At 44.9% G+C, this 22,660-nt stretch overlaps 1 protein-coding gene across 3 annotated transcripts in view; it reads left to right on the top strand.

The window, feature by feature from the left end:
- Nucleotides 1-1,105: 1,105 nt before the first annotated feature.
- The window catches only part of Pla2r1 (phospholipase A2 receptor 1), a 121,698-nt gene continuing 100,143 nt past the window's right edge, over nucleotides 1,106-22,660 (top strand). For all 3 annotated transcript variants that reach the window (XM_031370371.1, XM_031370370.1, XM_031370369.1), the window contains exons 1-3: nucleotides 1,106-1,359; nucleotides 16,404-16,784; nucleotides 20,390-20,563. In XM_031370371.1, coding sequence (XP_031226231.1) covers nucleotides 1,242-1,359; nucleotides 16,404-16,784; nucleotides 20,390-20,563 — 673 coding nt within the window. In that variant the 5' untranslated portion in view covers nucleotides 1,106-1,241. The remainder of the gene's footprint in view (nucleotides 1,360-16,403; nucleotides 16,785-20,389; nucleotides 20,564-22,660) is intronic.

Raw genomic sequence — 22,660 nt, 5'->3', positions numbered from 1 at the left:
CAAGAGTCTCACTGTGGCTGAAGTATACACATCTTGCTAGCTCAGAGAGAGCTCAAGGCTTATTTATCCTTCACCAGAGAGCTGCCCAGGTTCTGGTGAGGCTAAGGCCCTATCTTCCTCTGACCTTCACTCCTGGCTATGCCTTGTAGGCAGAGGCACATTTCCTGACTCTAGCACTGTAGTACCCGTAATTGTTGGTTTTGTTATTGGCAAAATACCTAAGAAAGACAGGTCCTCCAAGAACCCATCACCAGTCCTCCTTTCCCCCGGGATCCCTTTTGCTGTCATCTCTCTTCTGTTTTGCCGACTATGCCAAGGTCTTGCTTAGGCAAGGACCTTGTATCAGACTGCTCCCTTATGTATCGAATGCTTCCTGAATAGTTAATGCTTCTTATTTGGCAGGGAAGATGAGTAGTTAGAAAGACTGCGACTGGTCACATTTTTGGGGCAGCTTGATGTTTTTTGTTCATTTGTTGTTGTCTACTAATTTAGGGAATAAGTTTTGTCGAGTTCAGGAGTAACCGAGATCCAGTCACACGCCCTTCTGACTGGGTTCTTCTACTGTCCAGTGTGGGACATTTGATTAGATGAAGGTGATCTAAGAAAACGGGAGCCTGGGGTTATTTTAAATGAGGATAAAGCTGGATACTGAAGGTGATTTCTGGTTACTCTGGAGCAATGTTGGAGAGCAGGTTGGGCCCCTAGGTGTCTCCTGTGCTCTGCATTCCAGAGGCGTCCCAGGCCTGAGTTCACCCAGCAGAGCCTTTTGACTCCTCTGCCCGCAGCCAAACCCTTGTAAATCCATGGACAGGTTTCTTCTGGAGAGGATTAGCTCGCTAAACCTGGCGGCTGACGGGTGCCCCAGCGTCACCAGGGATTGCAGCAAACCCGAGAGAGAAGTTTGAGCACTCGTGGAGCGGGGAAAGGGAGCCACACTGCCGCCTTAGCCCTGCTTTCTCCTAACCCCAAAGGCCGGAGTGCTTGAGCTGCACAGGGCCCGGCCCCTCTTCCTGCTCCCTCCCTAAAGCAGTGTGGGCGGGGCGGGGAAAACTCCGCTATTTGCGTCTCCACGCCCAGAGCCTCAAGTGTACACATTGTGGCGACAAGGAAGGCGAGTTCATCTCCAGGGCTCCGGGGTGGCGTGGTCCTCGAGAAGAGTGGTAGCTTCTCTTGCCTCCTGCACCCTAGTCCAGAGCAGGGGACAAGGTTGTGGTCCCCGTGGGCGTCACCTAGCGTGCCTGATGGTGCAATGGTTAGCGATGCTGCAGCTGCTCTGGCTGCAGCTGCTGCTGCTGGGGGTTCACCAGAGCAGCGCCCAAGATTTGACTCACACCCAGGAACCGGCCCTCGAGTGGCGTGGTGAGTGTCCCCAGAGCCGAGGTGGGGGCAGATTGGCACCCGGGATTCGGGGCGGGAAACGGGTAGGAGTTGAGTAAGACAATTAAGAACAAGGCCGAGTTTGTCTTGTGGTTGCTTGTGTACTGTCCCGGGGCAGATGGGACAGACCCGGTCGGTACGGTCCCTTCTGCACATTCTCTTGGCCTCCAAATCAGGGCGAGGTAAGGGGCAGGGTCTTGCTTTCCAGGCTTGCGGGATCTATGAGATCTGACAAAAAGATGTCTCATTTCATTACCTTCCAAAGCAAGAACTTGGGTTCCACACTCTACAAAAAACCCCCAAACAGGCCTGTCTGCTAAGCCCCTTGGGGAGGCGGGGCACTGAGGCCAATCTTCTCAGTGGGGTGGACAGCGATGGGATTTGTACAGACTCTAGCTACCTTCTGCTCCTCGGTTTCTCTAGGCTGAACGATGGATCTATAATATTCATAGGATCACTGAAAATTAAGTTATACAGCCCCAGACACATGTACAAACTGATAAATTCAGCATAGGTCTGAGCACCAACCCACATACAATAAGACGCAAAGTGAGTATATAAGAAAACCCAAGGGAAAAAAATCAGTGTCCAGAAGGAGCAACTCAGGACCGAGTCTCTGAGACATAAAAGGTGTGTCCCAGAAGACTAGCCTTAAACCAGAAGGAACCTCCAGGCAGCTCCTATGCACTCTGCCCTAGGAATACGGTTGGAGAAGAGGCATAAAACAAGATGTAATCCAGTTCTTTATTTCCCGTTTAACATATGCACACATTTTTAAGATTTTCTTTCTTTTTAATTTCTCAGTTGTACTTCGGAGCACTCTCCAGGGGCTTTTTTGCTCACCCAGGCTAAAAACGGCACCAGCTCTTCTTTACTCTGGAGTAGCCAGAAACGCTCCTAGGTATTCTTCAGTTAAGTAAACCTCTAGGTCCCCACCGGCAAGCATACACGTCCTGCAGTTTGCCACTTTGTATCTTAGCATCTAGGTCTTGCCTGGGCTTAAGTGTTATGAGAGGGCAGCAGCTTGTGAGACTAGCTGGGACTCAGCCACTGGAAGCCTGATCCCTGATCCTCCCAGTCAGGGTTAGCACCTACTGTGAGCTAATCCTTTCTAATTTTGGCAGACCCAAATCCTGGCCTGAGATAGTGACTAATGAGGCCTTCTTTTCCATAATCAAGGGCACTTTGAAAATTAGAACCACCAGCTCCCTGCTGTACTCTCCAAGGTACAGCCTGCAAATCTGGAGTTCAACATTGTGGGCCCAGAGATTCTCCAAACACAGCCATTGCAGTTGATGCGCTAAAAGTATAGACATTCTGCACTAACTACCACACAGGCTATCTTCCTAACCCATTCACCTGCACCAGTGGAATTACAAGTGAACTGTAGACAGGCATGAAGTCAAGTTTTTATTAGCAAAGAAGGGAAAACAAAAAAATGGTATGGGGAAAAGAATGGAGTCTTCTCTTGTCTCCTGCAACCCAGTCCAGAGCAAAGGACACGGTTGTGGTTCCCGTGGGCATCACCTAGCATGCCTGATAGTGCAATGGTTAGTGGAGCTGCAGCAGCTGCTCCTGGGGATTCACCAGGGCAGTGCCCAAGATTGCACCCACACCCTGGAACCGGCTCAGGAGTGGTGTAGAAGTAGACAGTGTCTACGTCTCTGTTTTAGGGCTTCTATGGTTGTGGTAAACACTAGGAGCAAAAGCAACTTGGGGAATCATTCACCTCACAGCTTATAGTCCATCGTAGAGGGAAGTCAGGGCAGGAACTTACAAAAGACAGGAACTGATGCAGAGACTGGGGAAGAGGGGTGCTTTCTGGATTGCTCCCCATTGCTTGCTTGGTCTGGTTTCTTAAAGCAGCAGGGTCTGGACAGCCCAGACAAGGGAGTCACCATCAGTAAGAAGCTGGGCTCTTCAACATCATTATCAGTTAAGAAAATGGACCACAGGCTTACTCACAGGCCAATCTATAGGTGTATTTTCTCAACTGAGGTAACCTCTTCACAAACGACTCTAGTTTTGGTCAAGGTGATATAAAACTGGCCATACAGAGGTAAAGTTCATGGATTCAAGTGCAGGAACCGGGGGATGGCTACAAGGTGCTCGGCTGCGTTTTGCCACAGCTCCATTTTACCACAGCTCCGTTCCCCACCGCTTCAGCTCTACACTGATTTACCTTTAGCCATGATTGGCACCCCACCTAACAGTTAAGGTGATCATACAAATCATTTCAGTTGCATACCCACTAAGAATAGATTTTATAGCGATGCCTAACAGGTTCCACATGCAATATCGTTCTGTGGATACCAGCCCTGGGAGGAGAACATGTTGTGCTTTTTCAATCCTATGTCAGTAATATTTATGGGAAAATCAGTACATGCTGTATCATTATGACCGTCGAGATCACTGAGCTTCAGGGACAGCCTGGATATGATATTTATAGGACCTTGGATGAGTTACTTAGTCTCCGTGCCTCATTTGTCTCAAGCCTTATAATGGCATGTGCTGTCCTTTAGCTATATGATCTTCATGGCACCGTCTTCCTCTGGCCAGCACTATCTTGACAACCCTGTGTCCATCGCTTCTCACCCTCAGCACTACTCTTGGTGGATCCTGCCCTCCACTTCCACGTCAACTAAACCAAGGGCTTTTTGTGGTTGACTTTCCCTCACCGAGTCTTTCTTCTAGCATGTGCTAAAACTTGCTAACACCACTGTTCTGGCTAGTTCTCTGTTGCTGTGATACAAGACTTTGACCAAAAGCGACTATGGAAGGAAAAGGCTTATTTGGCTTCTACCCAGGTCACGATTCATCACGGAGGGAAGTCAAGGCAGGACCTCAATGCATGAACCATGGAGGAACACTGCTTGCTGGCTGACTCGGGCTTATGTTCAGCCTACTTCCTGATATGGTCCAGGATCACCTGTCCAGGAAATGGTATCTCCCATTGTGGGCTAGGCCCACAATTATCTAAATATCCATCAAGAAAATGCCTCATGGGCATGCCCACAGACCAATACAATAAGCACAATTACTCAGCTGAGAGTCCCTTTTCAAGAGATTCCAGGCTGTGTCCAGTTGTCCTGTCAAAGGGCTCTAAATGTCCTAAAGGATCAGTAAGAAATTGGCACATGGCAAAGGGGAAATAGGATACCAAGTCATATTTTATGTGAAAGCCATAGAACCATGCATCAGCCACCTTCAAAGTTCAATGAGCTGGAAGTTCCTGATGAGTCTCTTATGTGCAAAGAAAAGGGCCTGTTAAGGTCACCTAGGCAAGTGTGGGGCAATTTTAAGTTCCACAAGCATCTTGTGGAGACTCAGAAACACACACCACTGGAATAAAGCAACACCTGCCCCCCCATCACCCGCTCAATAAAGACATCATCTAGAAAGTTAAGGTTGAGCTAAGTCAGCCCTAGCAGAAAGCATCGTGTGAATTTAAAAATATGGTTACTTTTTTTTTTCCTTTTAAAATGAGTAAGTGAAAGGAGACGAGAGAAGTTCAGGAAAGGGAGGATAACAGACGATGGGAATTTGCAGCTGGGGAGATCCACCCACTCTGTATAGTGGCGCCAAACATGATAGCTCGCGCAGCTTCCTGGGAAGGTGTAGTCGCAGGCACAGTCATAAAATTGGACAGGAAGTGAAAAAAAATATATTTGAATCAGAGGAAGTCAAGACACCAACTGGCTAGAGCCATACTAGAGTCAGAGCCAAGAATCTAATGTTCACAGAAATATTTCATACCACAATGCACAGTATATGTGGGATATATGTTTAATTAAAAGTTTTCATTTAAAAGATGTCCTTGCACACTATATCCGAGTGGTTTTTCTCTACTCTATACTCTTTTGTCTAATCTGTCATAGTGGTTATGATGCTAACTTCATTCCATGAGCTATATTAATAGGCACAGCCATCAGTAGACAAAGCACTGGCCTAGAGTCTTGGTGTATTTAGTTTAGAAGTTAAGGGTTTTTCCGATAAAGAGAACAAAGAAGAGCCCGCTGCTGCCAGAATCATCTGGTGAGGAAAAGTGGTTCTGGGCAATAGTCCTCAGTGGAAGAAGAGAAGAGAGACTGCCAGCTGGGAGAGCTTGCTGAGAGACTGAAAGCTACCAACTGGAGGCCGAGCTGGGGAAGGGTTGGAGCTCTAATGTTCTCCCATAATAGCGCCATTTCTGATAGAGGTTGAAATGCCCTCTTTCCTGATCCTAGTAGTTCCCAACACTGGAGAGGGCCCTGTGCCAGTTTACATGCACCCACACTGAATGTCATCACACCGAGGTGGTAATTGGCAAGATATACTTTTCTTCTCCTACTCTATACATGGACCGTGGGGCTCCATTTAGCCCTAGGATGATCAAGGTCTTCTTACTGTGTGCAACGCCTTGCTCTCAAAGCCCACATGTACAAGTTAACATTTCCATAAAGCAAAAATGTCCAAATGTACTGGTTTACACACTGTTCTAGGCAACGCCTATGTCCTTAGGCAATATGCTATTCTCCTAACTAATCTGGAGATTGGGAATTTAAGCAAACGCATGACCAGTTTGGCTTAGCTGTTTCCTGGCCACTCCAACCCTCTGGACTCCACCTCTCTCACCTCTGCCCATAGTCTCTCAGCATCTCTCCCTTCGTGTTTTTCTTGTTTGCCTTCTCTGATTGGCTCTTTACCTCACTCTCCTCCTCTGATTGGCTCCTAACCTAACTCACCTCCTCTGATTGGCTCTTTACCACACTCTCTTACTTTGCATATTAGCATAGATTTCCAGTTTGCTTAGTCCTTTTAAGTCTTCATCACTAAGCTTCTAATCTCATCCAAAACAGGTTCCAAGCCAGTGACCAGAAAGGTTAAGTCACGTGGGGAACCCAGTTGTCCCCTCAGTTCCTCTTCTTTGACCCGATAATTTATTTATTTGTCTTGGGTGTCCTGAAACAACAGTGCTTTTGTGCTGTCTTCTGAACTCACCCCTAACTTAGTCTATCATAGTATCGGATTTGAGATATCTCTGTTCTGTTCCTACCAAATGCTTTCAGACATTGTCCTTGAAAACTTTTTAGGAGCTGTTCCGGCACATAGCTGAGAACATAAATCATGGCTTGAACTGATGGAAATGAAAAGAAATATTATCCTTTTAAAAAATGAAACAAACCAAAGAGCAACTTATAAATACAAGATTAAATATATAGTATTTCTATGAAGTAAAGCTGCTCAAGAAAAATGAGCTCTGAGATAGGCCACTAAATAAAGCAAGAGCTTTCTACGTTTTGTGAGTGGTCACATGACTTGTTAATTTATAATACTTTCCAGACTACTGTTGTTCCAAAGGAGTATGTCATTCCGTTGTTGAGAAATTGCAAGGACAAAAATAAACAGGAAATTCAAAGTGAGCTCTGTTTTTCCTCACTGCCCTTACATCCAAAAGTTAAGATTTATTTTCAGTTTTCTTAGTGTTGTTGAAGTGATCCACATGACTAAGGGCATCCATCAGCGCCTATGGTGCTAGCACTAGAATGAACCCTATTATGCAGTTGGGGAATCCAAGGCAGCTTCTCTCTGAGTCTCAAGCATGTGTTCTGCAGCCTGACGACCCTTTTTTCCCCACAGCACTAATTTAAGTCAAAGAAGATCCAGGAAGGATTCATGGGCATAAACCCAGCGTAGTTAATGCTCTATGGTCCGGGGTCTTAATAATTTTTATCTTAGAGTATAGGTACCTTATGTAAGTCTGATGGACAGATGAGAACAAGCCAGGGGCTCAGGCTTCAATTCACCTGGCTTTTTCTCTCTGGGACAGGCTCTTGGCCACTCCCTCCCTGGTGCATCCCATGACCACTGCTGCTATCCACTTGGGGTAGCAAGCACACTGTTTGGGTCCTGAGAGTGAACTGCCCACTGGCCAGCAAACACCTCATACACTAAGAAGATTGAGAACTGATCACCTTTGTCCGATCTAGATACTAAGTGTGTGTCGAGAGTATTATGGGATTGGGCGTGTGCTCCTTGTGGGCCTGAGAGAAGGAGAGTTATTTCTCTGTGACTAGCTGGAGACACATGCTTTCATTTTGCACTGGAGTCTGCAAATAGTGTAATATGAAGGACAGTGTACTGGTTACTTTTCTATTGCTGTGATATAATACCATGGCCAAAGGCACTTAAGGAAAAATGAGTTTATTTGGGCTTATGGTTTCAATGGTGAAGGAGACTGGGCATCAGGAGACCAGAGCAGGAAGCCATGAGATCACTTTTTCAACTTTAAACATAGGAAAGAGAGGAAACTGGAAGTGGGACAAAGCTACAACCTCTCAAAACTGGTCCCCAGTAATATGTCTCTTCCAGCAAGGCCATTGCACCTTTCTCCCCCAATAGTGTCACCAAGTAGCCTAATACCTGAGTCTGGGGGGCACAGTTTTTATTCAAGCCTTCATAAATAGGGACTGTTACATCTTGAAATGTGTCCTCAATCCCCAATTATATGGTAGAAACCTGATCTCCCAGCACCTCAGGATGAGAGCTTATTCTGGGGAAAAAAAAAGGGGTTTTCCCCCAAAGGGAAACAAGTAAAGGAGAGTTGGTTAGTATGGCTCTAACCTTATACAGTGGTGTTCTCATAGTAAGGGGAATTTGGGGTGGAATATGCCTAAAAAATAGAGACATGAAGGTGACCTAAAGCCAATGAGAGAGGCTCCTTCCCTCCCAGCCTCAGAAGGACCCAACCCTCCCCAGTTTGGCTCACCCTTCAGCCTCCAGAATCAGGAAAATAAATAAATAAATAAATAAATAAATAAATAAATAAATAAATTCTGTTGTTTAGGCCACTCTATTTGTGGCAACTAATAAAGAGATAAACAAATAGCCCACCTTAAACATCATGTTGTATTTGTTTTCTAAAACACCTACCTCAAGTTTACATTGATTTTTAAACAGCCACATTCCTAGTGCAGTTCAGGATAGACAGCTCAGTGTAAACACATTTGCCTTTAGAGAGGTCATATTGCATTTCTGATTGACAGTGGGGCTGTTTTCTGACTGCTTAAGAGGTTCAGTCTGTGTCCTTCCACCCCCCGCCCCCGGGCTTTCACATGTGGGCATTTGGGCAGAGAGTTTAACATGTCAGTCTTACCGTGTCCTGCCTTAACTTGCTCTTTGTAAGCATGCTCCCTCGTGACTAAGATGGTATACTTTCAACATGGGCTGTAAGAAAATAACAGAACCACAGTGAATAGTGTGTGTTTACCCCGGCGATGTCTTCTGGGTACTTTCCAGTTAAATGAAAGCAAAATGATGCAAGGATAGCCTGAAAACAAAAAGGACAAAACATGATCCTGGCTCCTTTTTAAATCTTCTTAGTAAAGTACAAAATTATGGCAAAGAGCCTGGCTGGGGGTTGGGGGGGCAGTGAAAATGGGTCTGAATGGCTCAGACACTCAAAAGCAGTCTAAATGGTTAATGCACCTGCAGGGGTTGGTAAGAGGCAATTTGAAGCCTCACACAAGTGTGTCCAGTGAGGCTGATTAAGCCGGTTTCATTTCCCTCCCTGCCCCCCCTCCCGACTTGTGACAAAGGGTATTGTGAGCCTCCTAGAACCTGAAGCAGTGATTTGGGGAGATTAGAAAGGGAACAGGAACAAGTAAAAGATTTAGCAAGAGGGGACCTGTGGGCCTGGGGAGGGGGTGACTATTCAGGTTCACAAGCGGTGGGAGACTAAAGATACTTCACAAGCAAGGACAGTGCTAGGGCGATGGAAAGAGGAGGAAGTTGGGAAACCCGGAGGAGTTTTGTGGCTTGGGGCTTTTTTGTTTTACTTTATTTATTTATTAATGTATGTATGCACGTATATAATTTTGTTCTTAAGTAACTTTTTAAGTTCATTAATACCAGGCAATAGACAGGAACCCAAAGACTATTAAAAGTAGCCAAATGGTTTGAGATAAAATGTACACTTTCAACAGAGAGCGGTGGAAAGGAAGGTCTCCCTCCATCTTCTTTGGAGGAGCAGGTAGAGGCCTTTGCTGTGAGCATGGGAAGCATCTCACTTCTGGCTTACAAAGTCCTGTGGAAGAGAACCAGATTTTTCTATCACTGAGCAGGACGAGGGTTGGCTTCAACACCTTACAACACCCTTCCCGCCTCAGCGGCAGAATCATGCAGCTGCATCTGGATCCCTGTGTTTACTAAACGGGCTGCTGACAACTCCAAATCCAGGAAGCTGATAAAGTGAGTCCATTTCCACAGGAAGGCTTCCCACTTACAGGCTAGTTCCAGGGAGATGCTGTCCCCACTATCCCCACCCCCACCCCCTGCGAGGGCGCTCTTCTGTACTCAAACAGGAATCCTGTGGCAGAGGGGCTGGGGAGACAGGTTAACTGGTAAGAACACTCGGTGAGCAAGCATGAGGGCCTGAGTTCAAATCCTCACATGGAAAGAGTCCGGCATGGTTGCATGTGATCTTGTAACTCCCGCACCAGGGGAGTAGGGTGGACAGAAATAGAAGGACCACTGGGGTTTGTTGACTTCCAGCCTAGCTCTAAGTCAGTGAGAGGCCCATCCCAAAGGAATACATTTAAGAATGCAAGGGCAGAACCGCCCAATTCCTTTGACCTCCATGATTACCTGCACACACAAGTGTGCATGTATATAACACACACACACACACACACACACTGAACTAACTCAAAGAGAAGCTGCAGGCCCCCTTTGAGGCCAGTGGATGATGTTTTGGGTGGATGGACTAACAGAAGCCTCAAACTCAGGGAACTGGGAAAGGAAACTGGCAGTGGATACATTTCACAGGCTGTGACTTCTTAATTAGTTTGTCTTGGGCATTGCACTAGATGTAAACTGTGCACTGGAACTTTCTTTGCAGGGCCCTTGCCACTGAGCACCACAGAGGCCAACTTCCTCACAGCATGACCTGTTGGCTACCCAAGAGCTCTGTATGTGCCTACAGTGCTGCCAGAGAGAGCTCTGTACAAGCCTACAGTGCTGCCAGAGCATAGGACTGCTTTCGAACTGTTTGTCATTTGTTGCAATTCGTGTTTGTTAAAAATGCTAAGAGATAGTTGAGAGACAGAGAATTAACAGTTCAAAACTCATCCTAGCCACTCTATATCTTCATGAGGTTGCTTCTAAGAGAAGCACTGTCTAAAGTGGGAGACACTAAAGACAGGTAGAGAAAAGCAGGAGGGTTCCAATGGAACTACAAAACTCTAAGTCTCTGCACAGGCCTGAGATTCCATTCCATCCAACAATCTATGTGGACATAGAGACTTAGCCCAGGAGCTGCTCTGTTCCCAGCCAGACACAGCTTCTTCTCAGGAATTTCTATTCATATACATATCTAGAATCCTCGTGTAACAATCAGCAATGAAATAGCCAAGGCCGTGCAGTTATAAAGCAATGTAGTTCAATAAGTTCACAGCTCTAGAGGTTTACCAGCAAGGCACCAGCACCTGCTCAGTTCTAGTGAGGAGGTCACTAGGTCACTGCAGATGGCTTCACAATGGCAGAAGGATGGACACTGGAAAGACAGGAAATCAAGGAGCCCTTGGAAGCCACTCGTCCTATATCCATGCCATAGGACCTACCTTCCGTTGATAATCCAATCCTTCCATTTCCTCCCCTCTTGGTGCTGCTCCCTGACTTGTCTTCAATCTCCAATTCTGGACCACAATTATAATTTCAAGACTGTTCCTCCAACCCATTCATGTACCGCCTCGCTCCACCAGAGTCAGAGCCAGGAGCTTGGTTATTGGTTGGTCTTTCATTGTCTGGGCACCTAAAATGATGCTGGGCACACAGAAGGTACATATCCTATGTTTTTGTTGAAGTCTATTTGACCCTAGATCTTTTTTTTTTTTTTTTTTGGCTTTTCAAGACAGGGTTTCTCTGTGTAGCCCTGGCTGTCCTGGAACTCACTCTGTAGACCAGACTGGCCTCGAACCCAGAAATCCGCCTGCCTCTACCTCCCAAGTGCTGGGATTAAAGGCATGCACCACCACCGCCTGACCTAGATCATTTTTTAAGCCACAGCCTCATCTATGTCTTGTTCCAAAAACTTCCTTTCATATAATATACTTAATAATATAAAAGGTTTTGCTTTTTTTTTTTTTTTTTTTTTTTTTTTTAGTAAAATTCAAGATCTTGGTAGGATGACCCCAAAGCACAACAAAGTCATTCTAACTTCACATTCTCCTGCTGCCCAAATTTTCTCCACAACTATGCTGTCTTAACTCAAAGGCTGCTGACCTCATCGTCTCTGACACTCTCTGTGTCCTGGGTGTCCTGTCAGGCTTCCTCAGTTGGCCACTGGTGTATCTATTGACTCATGCCTCTGCTATTCTCAACACTATCTGGCAAGCAGAGGCGGCTCTCCCCTCAGGACCAGTGCATAGCTGTGGTTACAAATATTAGGCGCCTGGTCAGTATTTCTTGGGTGAAAATATGAGGCCTGTGATTCTCTGATATTCAAGACCGGAACAATTCCCTTTTCTGCTAGCTTCTACCACGTTGGACTTCTGTGAGGTAAAATATAAACATGGCCTTGAGCTATAAGTCTCTTGGTCCTGACTTAGCCTTCTATCTGCAGGTCCCTAACACATCACTCATAACGTGTTTGTTGTTGGAAATTTCAAGTTGCCCACTTGAGCAATCTATTAGCTGTTTGGTTCTTCTTTCTAAATGTTTTGACAGGATATATGAAAATAAATTCACAGTAGAGTACAGTCCTCAGTAAACTTCGAACTCATATCCTAAGAGAAAATGGGTTTGGGGGGAAAATAAAAAGGTAATGAATGAATGACTCAATTAAATAGCTTCTCCAGGCCTGTCTGGGCAAAGCTTGTCTCCCTCCTGAACTCAGGTTCTGCCCAGTGCTGCTCAGCTTATCCTCCCTGGGAGACAGGCAAGCACGTGTCCTCACATGCTCCCTACATGGGAGTCCCATCTACTTCCTACAGACAGCGGTTGAAGGCTCAGTTAAGTGTCTTTTTCTGTGGTCTGTTTCCTCCATCCTTGTTTTATTCTAATTACTTATTTTTCACAGACTCATTTGGAGTGTGACTGTAGTAATGTCTCTGCAGTGCTGACAGGACTTCCTTCATTACATTAGCTAGGACAGTTCTCCAGCTTCCAGAGCACACAGATTGAGAGTTTCCTCGGACAGATAGTTAGACTAACAAGTCTTTGGCCTCCAGGCCTGTCCCTCCCACACAGCTGGCACCAAGGAGTGCTTGCTGAATGAATGAGTGGATGAATGTCCCAGCTGCTGTCATGAGGACAGTGCCTTAGCTTAGGCACAAGAGTTAATCAAGGCAGAGATCCCCTCTCACTTCTTAGAAACTCAGAAGCAGAAGGAGGGGACTAGTCGGCCTGGGTTTTAAAAGGATGTAAATTAGCTTGTAAATTTCTTCTAGTAATCCATATCTCTTCTTCACCCAAATTTATAATTAGGAAGGGAAGAACATAACACTTGCCTGCAAAGAGATTTAGCAATTCTGGCAGTACTTCATTAATCACTTAATCACTGTTCAAGCAGAACTGATATCCTTGACATATATAATCAATCTTGATTCCTCCCACACTCAATCTCCATTCTTTTTTAAACCCAACAACTGCACGCACTAAGGATTAGTGGCCTCTTTCCACACTATGGGATTGTTAGGGGCAACTATTATGTGCACACACTTGCAACCAGAACAGGGATGCTTACAGTCAGTCTCTTCGTGGTCCACTGGAAGACTGTTTTGTTGTTAGTGAATTCAAGGAGATTGATGGGGCTGGAAGCCAGGTATGGTAGCTCCCTGACACAATACCAGTGCTTTCAAGGCTAGGGCAGGAGGGAGCTCAGGACTAACCTGTGGAACAGTAAGACTCTGCCTCTAATAAGTAGAGGGCTGGTTGGACAGTCACAGAGACCTGAAATATTAGGATCAGACTCTGATGTGACTTGATGGGAAAGTGGCTTGGGTTCTTTGTTAACTCGGCTTATTGAGAGGCAGCATGCCTGTTCAGGTAGGTCAGCCGTGCCTACTTTAAAATACACACCCATTAGCTTTCCCAAAGCTACATGCTATGGAGCCATCATGGCTCCCAGAACTCAGCAGCATGGAACATGCTAATCTAGTAGTAGTTTTATGCCTTGGCAAGGATTTTGATGATTACTGATGTGATTCCACCATACCTAATTCTACAACTCTTCCCCTTAAATGTGTATTGATTTGTGCCTTAGGGTTTTACTGCTGTGAGCAGACACCATGGGGCTGGCTTACAGGTTCAGAGATTCAGTCTATTATCATCAAGGTGGGAGCATGGCAGTGTCCAGTCAGGCATCCGTGTAGGAGGCACTGAGAGTTCTACATCTTCATCTGAAGGCATCTAGAAGACTGGCTTCCAGGCAGCAAGGGTGAGGGTATTAAATAAAGCCCATGCCCACAGTGACACACAGGTACTTCAACAAGGCCACACCTCCTCCAGCAAGGCCACACCTCCGAATAGTGCCATCTCCTGGGCCAAAGATATACAAACTGTCACCATTTAGAAATGTAAAACATTATTCTTTCACCTCAAATCCTGGTGATGTGCAATTTCTTTGTTCACTTATTCATCCCACCTCCAATATACTGCTTGTTCATGTCACACGTTTTTCTTATTTTTTAGTTTTTTTTCTTTTTTTAAGTTTCAATATATACTTTACAGGCAGGGAGTATGGAAGAACAAAATATAAGGAGTCTTAATAATAATTGCACATGTACTTGAAAATATGAGACAAGAATTTTTAAAATCTGGTGCTTTGAAGAGTATGTTTCCTCCATAATATCTCAGGATCACTTTGCCCTCCTTGCCTGTGATTAAAACAAAAGTAAAAGTAAACTTTTTACTATTGACAATGTTAAAAAAGAAAATAAGTTTTCTGCAGATGTTCAGAGTAGAACTTCACAGGCAGATCTACGGGTCTGCAGTGGGCTCTGCCACTCAGAATCCAGAAGTCTGAGAAGTACTGTTAAGTCGTGCTTCCTGGGCCTCCTCTCTTGCTGTGGGAGTTTTGCATAATTTATTTAAGAGACTGTCGTTCGTTCACATCCTTCTGAGATTCGTAGTGTACACAGTCCCAGTTCAAATAGGGAAAGTGAGGTTGTCAGAGATCAAGTCCTTGACCCAGAGATACACAGCTGGTCTGCGGTGGGTCCACCAGTGTCCAGAGTTCTTACCCAGTGACTCAATGTCTTCATCCCTGATGCACAAATTGAGGCCCAGTCATAGAAAACCAAAGCTAGGTACACTTGAATCTGTACATCAGATAGGAGCTGAGCTACACGATGATCACAGTCGAATAATTATCCTTTATTGAAAAACTAATGGAACTCTGAGCTAGCAAGTAAGCAATTAGCAGATTACAGCAGAAATTAAGACTAGCATTCTGCCCAGGCATGAAAAGGTGGAAGGAAGGGTTGGAAGGAAGGTTAATGATGGAAATCCAGACCACACTGACGAGGGATGGATTTGATTTTGAATGACTGTTACTAATAGCCACCCTGAGATGGCTTCCAGTAGAAAAACAAATTTCCTGATCTAAATGAAATCTCCCCTAGAACTATTCATTCTCCACCCACGACACCCACCGATGCTCCCTTCTCTTCTGCTCCAGTGTATGGTAATCAAAGCATTTTCTGACCCCTAACAACTCCTCAAGCACGTGGTCATAAGAAAGGTTATCAGTTTTTAAATGAGGCAACGGCTTTCAACTAATACATTGACAATGTTTTTAACAGAGTCTTAAGTGATTTGGGTTGCTATAAATCAGCGCTCAGTCTGATTAGTTTTGGAGGAAACCAAAAGAATTTTCCCCCATAGAGGCACTAAGCCGTCAGCCCTGTGTGTTAAGAGGCTTGTCTACACTATTCCAAACCTCTCTATGGCTCTACCTGTCTCTGCTGTTCCTTTGCTATGACTCTTGCTGCCCTAAACCCATTTAAAGAAAACTGATAAGGTCCCCTCTGAGTTTTAAAGAATAAATGGGAAGTAAATGTAATATGGGAGCCTGACTAAGGCAAGGACAAACAAACTCATGAATGTGAACTGGTGTTCTGAGGTAGGGCCATCTTAAAGCCCAGCAGCCATGAGCTTTAAGCTGCTCCCGTATCCAATCAGCATCGGGCACTTATTGAATTTAGACCACAGAACTAAAATAGCATTATTGTCTTTAGAATACCTGTGATGAAATGCACACATAGTTATGAAGTAGATGACTGCCCAGCCAGCAGGCAAGCGTTCTCTGGTTGGATCCTACCAGCTTTTTCACAGGAGACTGATCCAAAGTAGGGAGACTCGAGGGAACATCCTGTCATGTCCTGTGTCATTTTCTACTGCTGCCTCTGTGCTCCATGCCTCTTTTGTATCTAGGTATCAGGCATTTGATCGATGCCACTGTCTGTATGCTTGCTAGGCTACTCCTGATAAGAATATCAGCCGGCCCGCCTTCACATGGATCTAGGCTGAAAGCAACCTGCAGCAGCTTTAAGCTCTCACCAGCACTGGATTCTCTGTCAAAGGGCTGCAGAGAGGCACTTCTGTTTATGCGATCACCTTGTGATTCTCTGCCGGAACAGGAGGCTAGAGATTTTCACCTCAACTGCTCTTAAGTAAACTGTCATGTTCCAAACACTAAGGAATAAATGATAGCCACACCCTGGTCACCCAATGTCCCTCTTGTGTATCATTGCTCTCTGTTTAAGTGTTATAAGAAGTCTGGCTGTCAGGAAACCCAGGTCTTCCATGCCCAGGAGCCTCTTAGGTCAGTGACCCCCCCCCCCATTATTGCCAATAAAGGCTCTTTCTTCTGCTTGCTAGAAAACTATTTTATGCAAATGAAGACTTTCTGGGGGACTCTGTCCCTCAACTACAAAATGACTGGCAGCTGTGACTTATCACGGCTTAGATACACACACTGGGATCATCACAGCCCTAGCTAATTATATGAAAATTGCATACCACGTCTTTCATTTATTCTGTTACAGATAAAGGAATTTTCATTATCCAAAGCGAGAGCCTGAAGACATGCATTCAGGCAGGTAAATCTGTACTGACCCTGGAGAACTGCAAGCAGCCGAACGAGCACATGCTGTGGAAATGGGTTTCTGACGACCACCTCTTTAATGTGGGAGCCAGTCGCTGCCTAGGCCTGAACTTATCTGAACTGCAGCAACCGTTGAGGCTCTATGAGTGCGATTCCACCCTCGTTTCCCTGAGATGGCACTGTGACCAGAAGGTGATCGTGGGCCCACTCCAGTACAAGGTCCAGGTGAAGCGTGACTACACAGTGGTGGCAAGCAAACAGCTCCATAGGTGGATCATCTACATGTCCAGTGGTGAAAACATTTGTGAGCATCCTCACAGAGGTAAATGTAGTCACTGATGTATAAAATATGTAGTTAGTGTTTCATAAATTAAAAAAAACATATTTATATATACATATCTGTGTAAAAATATAATTTTATACTTATGTATAGGTAAATATATATGTGTGTATATGCATATATATAAATATATACACATATATATGAAGTATAATCTTATCATGTAAAAGAAACACACTGAGCCTGCCATGTTGAGACTTCTGAAAAATTTTAGTAGCTTCCTTGCTTATAGTAAAAGGATTATTGGAATCTTGGAATAGATGTGCTAAAGAAACAACTATCTCAGAATTTAAAGATACCAAAGGAAAGTACTTAACTAGCTTTGGGAATCAATACAAAGAAGAACCAGCAAGATAGAGGAGTGAAAACAGAAGTAAACACATTAAAAGGGAAGGTTTTCACACTGACAGGTATAAAGCACCCACTTGGCACTGTTTCTCTGACTCGAAATTCAGCCCCACCCTGGGGGCGTGTCTCTGGGGCATTCAGATGCCTTCTAAGCCTGGCTGTCGTCCATATGACAGTCATGCTACGAGGTGCTGGAAGATAAATGAGACACAATTGTCAAGGGTTATTTGTTGTGCACCAAGCATGGACTATGGGGAGGCATGATTTATAGGGGGACTTTCATTTTCTACAGTTCTGTTACTTTTTGGCATTTTTTTAAACGGAAATAGAATGGAAGATACAGAAATAAAGCTACACGGTAAAACGCTGACACGCCTGTTCTGTCCCTCCACAGATCCAGTCATTTGTACGTTCATCCATCCATCTGGCACCCATTTTTTATTTTTCCTTGAGCACTGACTGTGGATCAGACACAATGTTAGGCACTTGTACGGAGGCCAAGACAGACGTGGTCCTTCTCCTCAGGGTTAGAAGTGCAGCAAGAAAGTCCTAAGTCCTCAGGCAGGACCTTCTGTTGCTGATGTTGAGTGAAGAGTTGGGGCCAAGACTAAGACATTTTTCTGGGCTTGCATACCGCAATAAAGCAAGAGCTTTATCAGCGTGCTGACAACTGCACAATTCTCAGGAAGAGCTTGATACTTGCATTATGGTAGCATTTTAGCCCTCTGCCCATACTGACAGCGTCCATGCTGTCAGTGAAAAACAGTGGACTGAAAGAGATAAAAGGCTGGGTCCTGAAATATCTCTAATTCCTATAAAAATTGGCAATGTGCTGTGAACTCAGTCAGGCCCTTGCCAGTTATAGGACAGTGTAGAAATCTCCATAGCTGACCCTCTGTCTAGATGAAGACTGGATGGCTTCATTGACTATAGTTTAGATACCCCCATCCTAGAAATCGCCAGCTGAATCCTGAATGGCTTTATTTGCCACTATGGCCAAGGATGATGGATTCTTGCAGTACTCTAAGCAAGCAGTCGGCAGATCTGCGCTGCATGACCATCTTGATGAGAACAGGAACTAGAAACTGGTCGGGTGGGTTGAGGTTCTGAGAATGTCTTTGCTGGAGACCTGGAATGCCAGAAGCGCGTTCATCTCCTAAAAGCACGATGAGGCTATGGTAACTGCCTGATGGAGACAAAGAGGAGGTGCCTCAACACCTTGTGGCTGGGCAACTGGACTGACCAGTTTACCTTCCTCCTCATATCTCAGCCCAGTTTCTTCCATAAGTCCTTTGAAAGGCCCAGACTGCCAGCTGGTACCTGATGGATGGTACCTGATGTCACAGGAGACTTCCTGCTTTACAGCCCACCACCACCACCTCTTAAGACCTCACCTGTGAATCTAAAATAGGTTTCTAAAACTCTCCCTCTGTGATCCACGAATTTCAGTCTTTGAATTCGGGAGACAAGCACTGTCTGAGAGCACTGGGTGAAAGCAGCTCTGCTGGCGGTGTCTGAGACCCTAGCAACCCTACAAGGACACTCCTGTTACCAAGGAAACCACAATATTGCTATGGATAGAAGCTGACTCACCGGTTAGCCCCCACTTCCCTCTCTCCATTCGGACTGTCACAGTGTACCCAGTGATTTTTTTTTTCTTTTTAAGAATGAAGTCTGGTTTTGTCCCTTTCTCATTTGAAACCTGCCAATGGCTTCCCGCCACCCTCAGAATACAGACGGAAGTATGTAGCAGCAACCTGAAAAACTGCTTCCGGGAGTCCTGGAGCCTTCTTTATTCCACAAGCACTCCTTTCTCCAGCTCTTTAGACTTGATGTACCTTCTGCAGGGACAATTTCTTTCCCCAGACGAGCATCTTCACTTAACCAACATCCTCACAGAGGTTTTACAATCATCTGATACCAGGGGTACTCCACTATACACACGATCTTCTCATCCTATTTTATTCCTTCATGAGATTTAGTGTTACTTGAAACTCTGTGTATTCGCTGTCACTTATTATTTCTCCACAAAACCAGTTTGTTAGTAAAAAAGAAGTCACTACTGTAGTCCCAGTGCAGGATATGTTAAATGATCAATAAGTACTCATTTTTAATTTTAAAGGATTTATTTATCTTTATTTTATGTATGAATGCTTTGCCTGCATGGATGTGTTTACCACATGCATCCCTGGTGCCCACAGAGGCCAGAAGAGGGCATTGTATTCCCTGGAACTGGAGTTATGATGGTTTTGAGTCCCCTTGTGGGTGCTGGGAATCAAACCCAGGTGCTCTCTTCAGTGCTTTCTTCAAGAGGAATAAAACATTTAGCCATTTTGCCAGGTCCCCTAAATAGCTCTTGGCTGTTATGAAAATTCCTTTCCTGGGGAGACATAAACATCCACCCCCTACATAAGATCCCAATGACAAACCAAAAGTCTACGAGACTACCAAAGTTAACCCTGAGGAAGCAATGCTTTGTTAGGCTTACTTATGCAGCATGGGTGAGGGGGTATGGCCTGGAGACTGGGTGAGGCAAAAGTAGCCATACTGGAGGGTCTGTGCCTAACATGAATGACAGCCCTGCAAGGCTATATAAGTGAATCCCTCTTCTTTTGACCTTCCCCAGCCTATACACTCAAATGCCCCTTGGAGTCTCTCAGACCAGTTATACAAATTTGAATGCAAATGGTGGGATGGGGCATGGCTAGGTACTCAGGTGAGAGTCCTATGACCTTCCCCAGCCCTTCCTTCTATCATGAAAGGTCAACAGTCCACAGGCCCAAAGAGGACACTTCTGATGTGGGGAAGGAGACAGCTGTTTTGCTTACAGGACTATGATTGACAATGTCAACCAAACTCATAGATGGATGAGAAACTGTTGGAGTTCAGACAGTGAGGGCTGAGAGGAGGCTGGCAAATACTTTAAGAGAAAAATTGCATTGCATTTTCCTTTTTATTTCATTCACAAACTTGCATGCTGCTGTGAGCAATAGCCATAGTAAACAGAGATAAACCGTTTATCTCACCATTTAGAGAACTAGGGACAAGCCATTTGCCACTACTTCTGAAGGCCTGGTGTGTCTGTGCAAGCTTGCTGGTGAGGCCCTGAGGGCTCACAGAGCTTTTAACAAGTGCCTGCCTGGGTTAGGTCTTCAACCAGTAAAAATGCACTAACAGATGACACTCTCCCCAGAAGAAACTGACCACCGTGTTTGACTGTAATTCTTTTTCTCTCCTAGATTTATATACATTAAGAGGAAATGCCCATGGGATGCCTTGCGTGTTTCCGTTCCAGTTCAAAAATCAGTGGCACCATGAGTGTATTCCAAAAGGGAACAAAGAGCACCTGCTGTGGTGTGCCACCACAAGCCGATACGAAGAAGACGAGAAATGGGGATTCTGCCCAGATCCTAGTAAGAATAAATACATCTCTGTGTGTCATGAATGAATGAATCAAGGATGATTGGAAACTTGTCTGTAGGGAAGGAAAAGCACCAGGGCTGATGGGTTGATGTCTGAATGAGCGTTCTGATTCCACCAGTCTAGGTTTTGATTGGAGGTTTGTTTTTGACTTGAAGAGACAATTCTAATTCACAATCCTCTCCCCCTCTACATTCAAAAGATGCTAACTAGCTTCTCCTTAAGCTTGGTGCATAAAGATGATTTAGCTGGAATCAGATTATAATATTCTGGAACTTGCCAATGGCAGCTTCCCAGCAGGATACTTCCAAACAACAAGAATGCAGACAAAAGCCAGCCAAGCCAGCCGTCCTTTCAATCCAGCAGCACCTATGAGCTGCTATAATGTCTCCCCATCCAGACTGGCTTGTCTTGCCCACTGTCGAGTCCAGACATCAGCTGCCCCTTGATGATCTTTCTGGAGCATCCCAAAAATCCTCCCTACTCAACAACCATGAGCTCTCATCTTGAATTCTGACTTTTCCAACCCTTCCATTGGAGTCTTAAAAACGTTTTCTTGAATTCTCAACCTAATTTTCAAAGTCCAGTGACAACTATTAATAACTTATATAATATATAACATTAACTGAGATATATATCAGCTACTTGTATTTTTCAGGTAGTGCTTGGTTATTATTTTTCATTTAACTAGAAGATTTCTTATTGTTCCTAAGTTTTGAAGGGACACTTAGAGTTTATGCTTTCTGTATTCTGTCTCTCTTACGTTGGCTCCTGAGAATCAGAGAATATGTCACCTGCTCTCCCTGCATGCCTGCCTCCCCTTCCATGCACACAATAAAATACAATTAATTTTTTAAAAAAAAACCATAAGTTAAAGACCTAAGTCCCAATAGTGTGATTTATAAGCTGTCTGCAGAGTTATTTTCCAGTGTAAGAGCCACAGGCTTTGGTAAATAAGAAAGAGTGACGGTTTTTAATTTAGACAAACCAAGACAAGTCAGACTTCCTCCTCCCAGCAGTGAATCTTTAGAAAGTACCTCTGAAAAAGTGAAGACCATAACATTGCCTATTAGGGTTATTGTGTATATTCAATCCAACAGCGCATCGAAGACACAGAGAGCAGTGGGCAGGTGTTCAGTAAGCATTCATGGGGACAGCGGATCACTATTCAGCACACGTTTTGTTTTGGCAGTTCTGGGTACTGAACCCAGAGGTTTTATCAGGCTAAGGCAAGCACTCTGTCACTGAGCTACATCCCTCTCCTTGCAGCATGAATAGCCTCATCATGGCTTGTCCTACCACTAGATGGGGCATAGATAGTGGTGAGTGTTAAGACTTTTAAAGCTTTGGATGCTGCCCTCAAAGAAACTGGCATCCAAACTTAAAGCAGGGTGGACAGTCTTGCTCTGAGCCCTAAAGTCCAGACAATATTGGAGGTAATGCACTGGAATCACCTGGGAGAAGAGGCCTCGTGGTCCAGGATGTGGGACCCAGAGACTGAATAGTCCAGGATGTGGAACCTGGGAGACTGAGTAGTCCAGGGTGTGGGACCCAGACATCTGTACTTTGACGAGTGCTAAGGTGAACCTGGTACATGTAATTCTTCACCAGGGAACTCCCCAATACACAAGTTATTTCAGGCTCACTCTATCTACACACCAGAATGATGTGAAGAAGTTTAACCGCCATAAATTAGTTTATTTCTTATGGCATTTCCGTAAAACATCAACAAATCAACTAGGGGCCGAAAGGGCTTATTTGGCTTCTAGTCCCAAACACATCTACAGTGACAAGAAGTCAAGGCAGGGATCTGGAGGCAGAACTGAAGCAGATCTAGGGGAAAACACTGCTTACTGGTTCGCTCCTCACGGCTTGCTCAGTTTGCTTTTTTATACAGCCTAGGAGCCCCTTTCCAGGGTGCCCACACACATTAATCAAGGGAATGTTCCACAGGCTTGTCTACTGGCCATACTAATGGCGGCATTTTTCTCAATTGTGGTTCCCTCTTCCCAGATGACCAAAGCTTGTGTCAAGTTGACAAACTGACCAGCACAAACAGTTTTCTTAAATTCCTGAGAAGAATTTTGTCA

The sequence above is a fragment of the Mastomys coucha genome, unplaced genomic scaffold, assembly GCF_008632895.1.
Source record: "Mastomys coucha isolate ucsf_1 unplaced genomic scaffold, UCSF_Mcou_1 pScaffold15, whole genome shotgun sequence".
Lineage (NCBI taxonomy): Eukaryota > Metazoa > Chordata > Mammalia > Rodentia > Muridae > Mastomys > Mastomys coucha.
The sequence above is the reverse complement of the archived record's forward strand: the minus strand, read 5'-3'. Positions and strand labels throughout refer to the sequence as shown.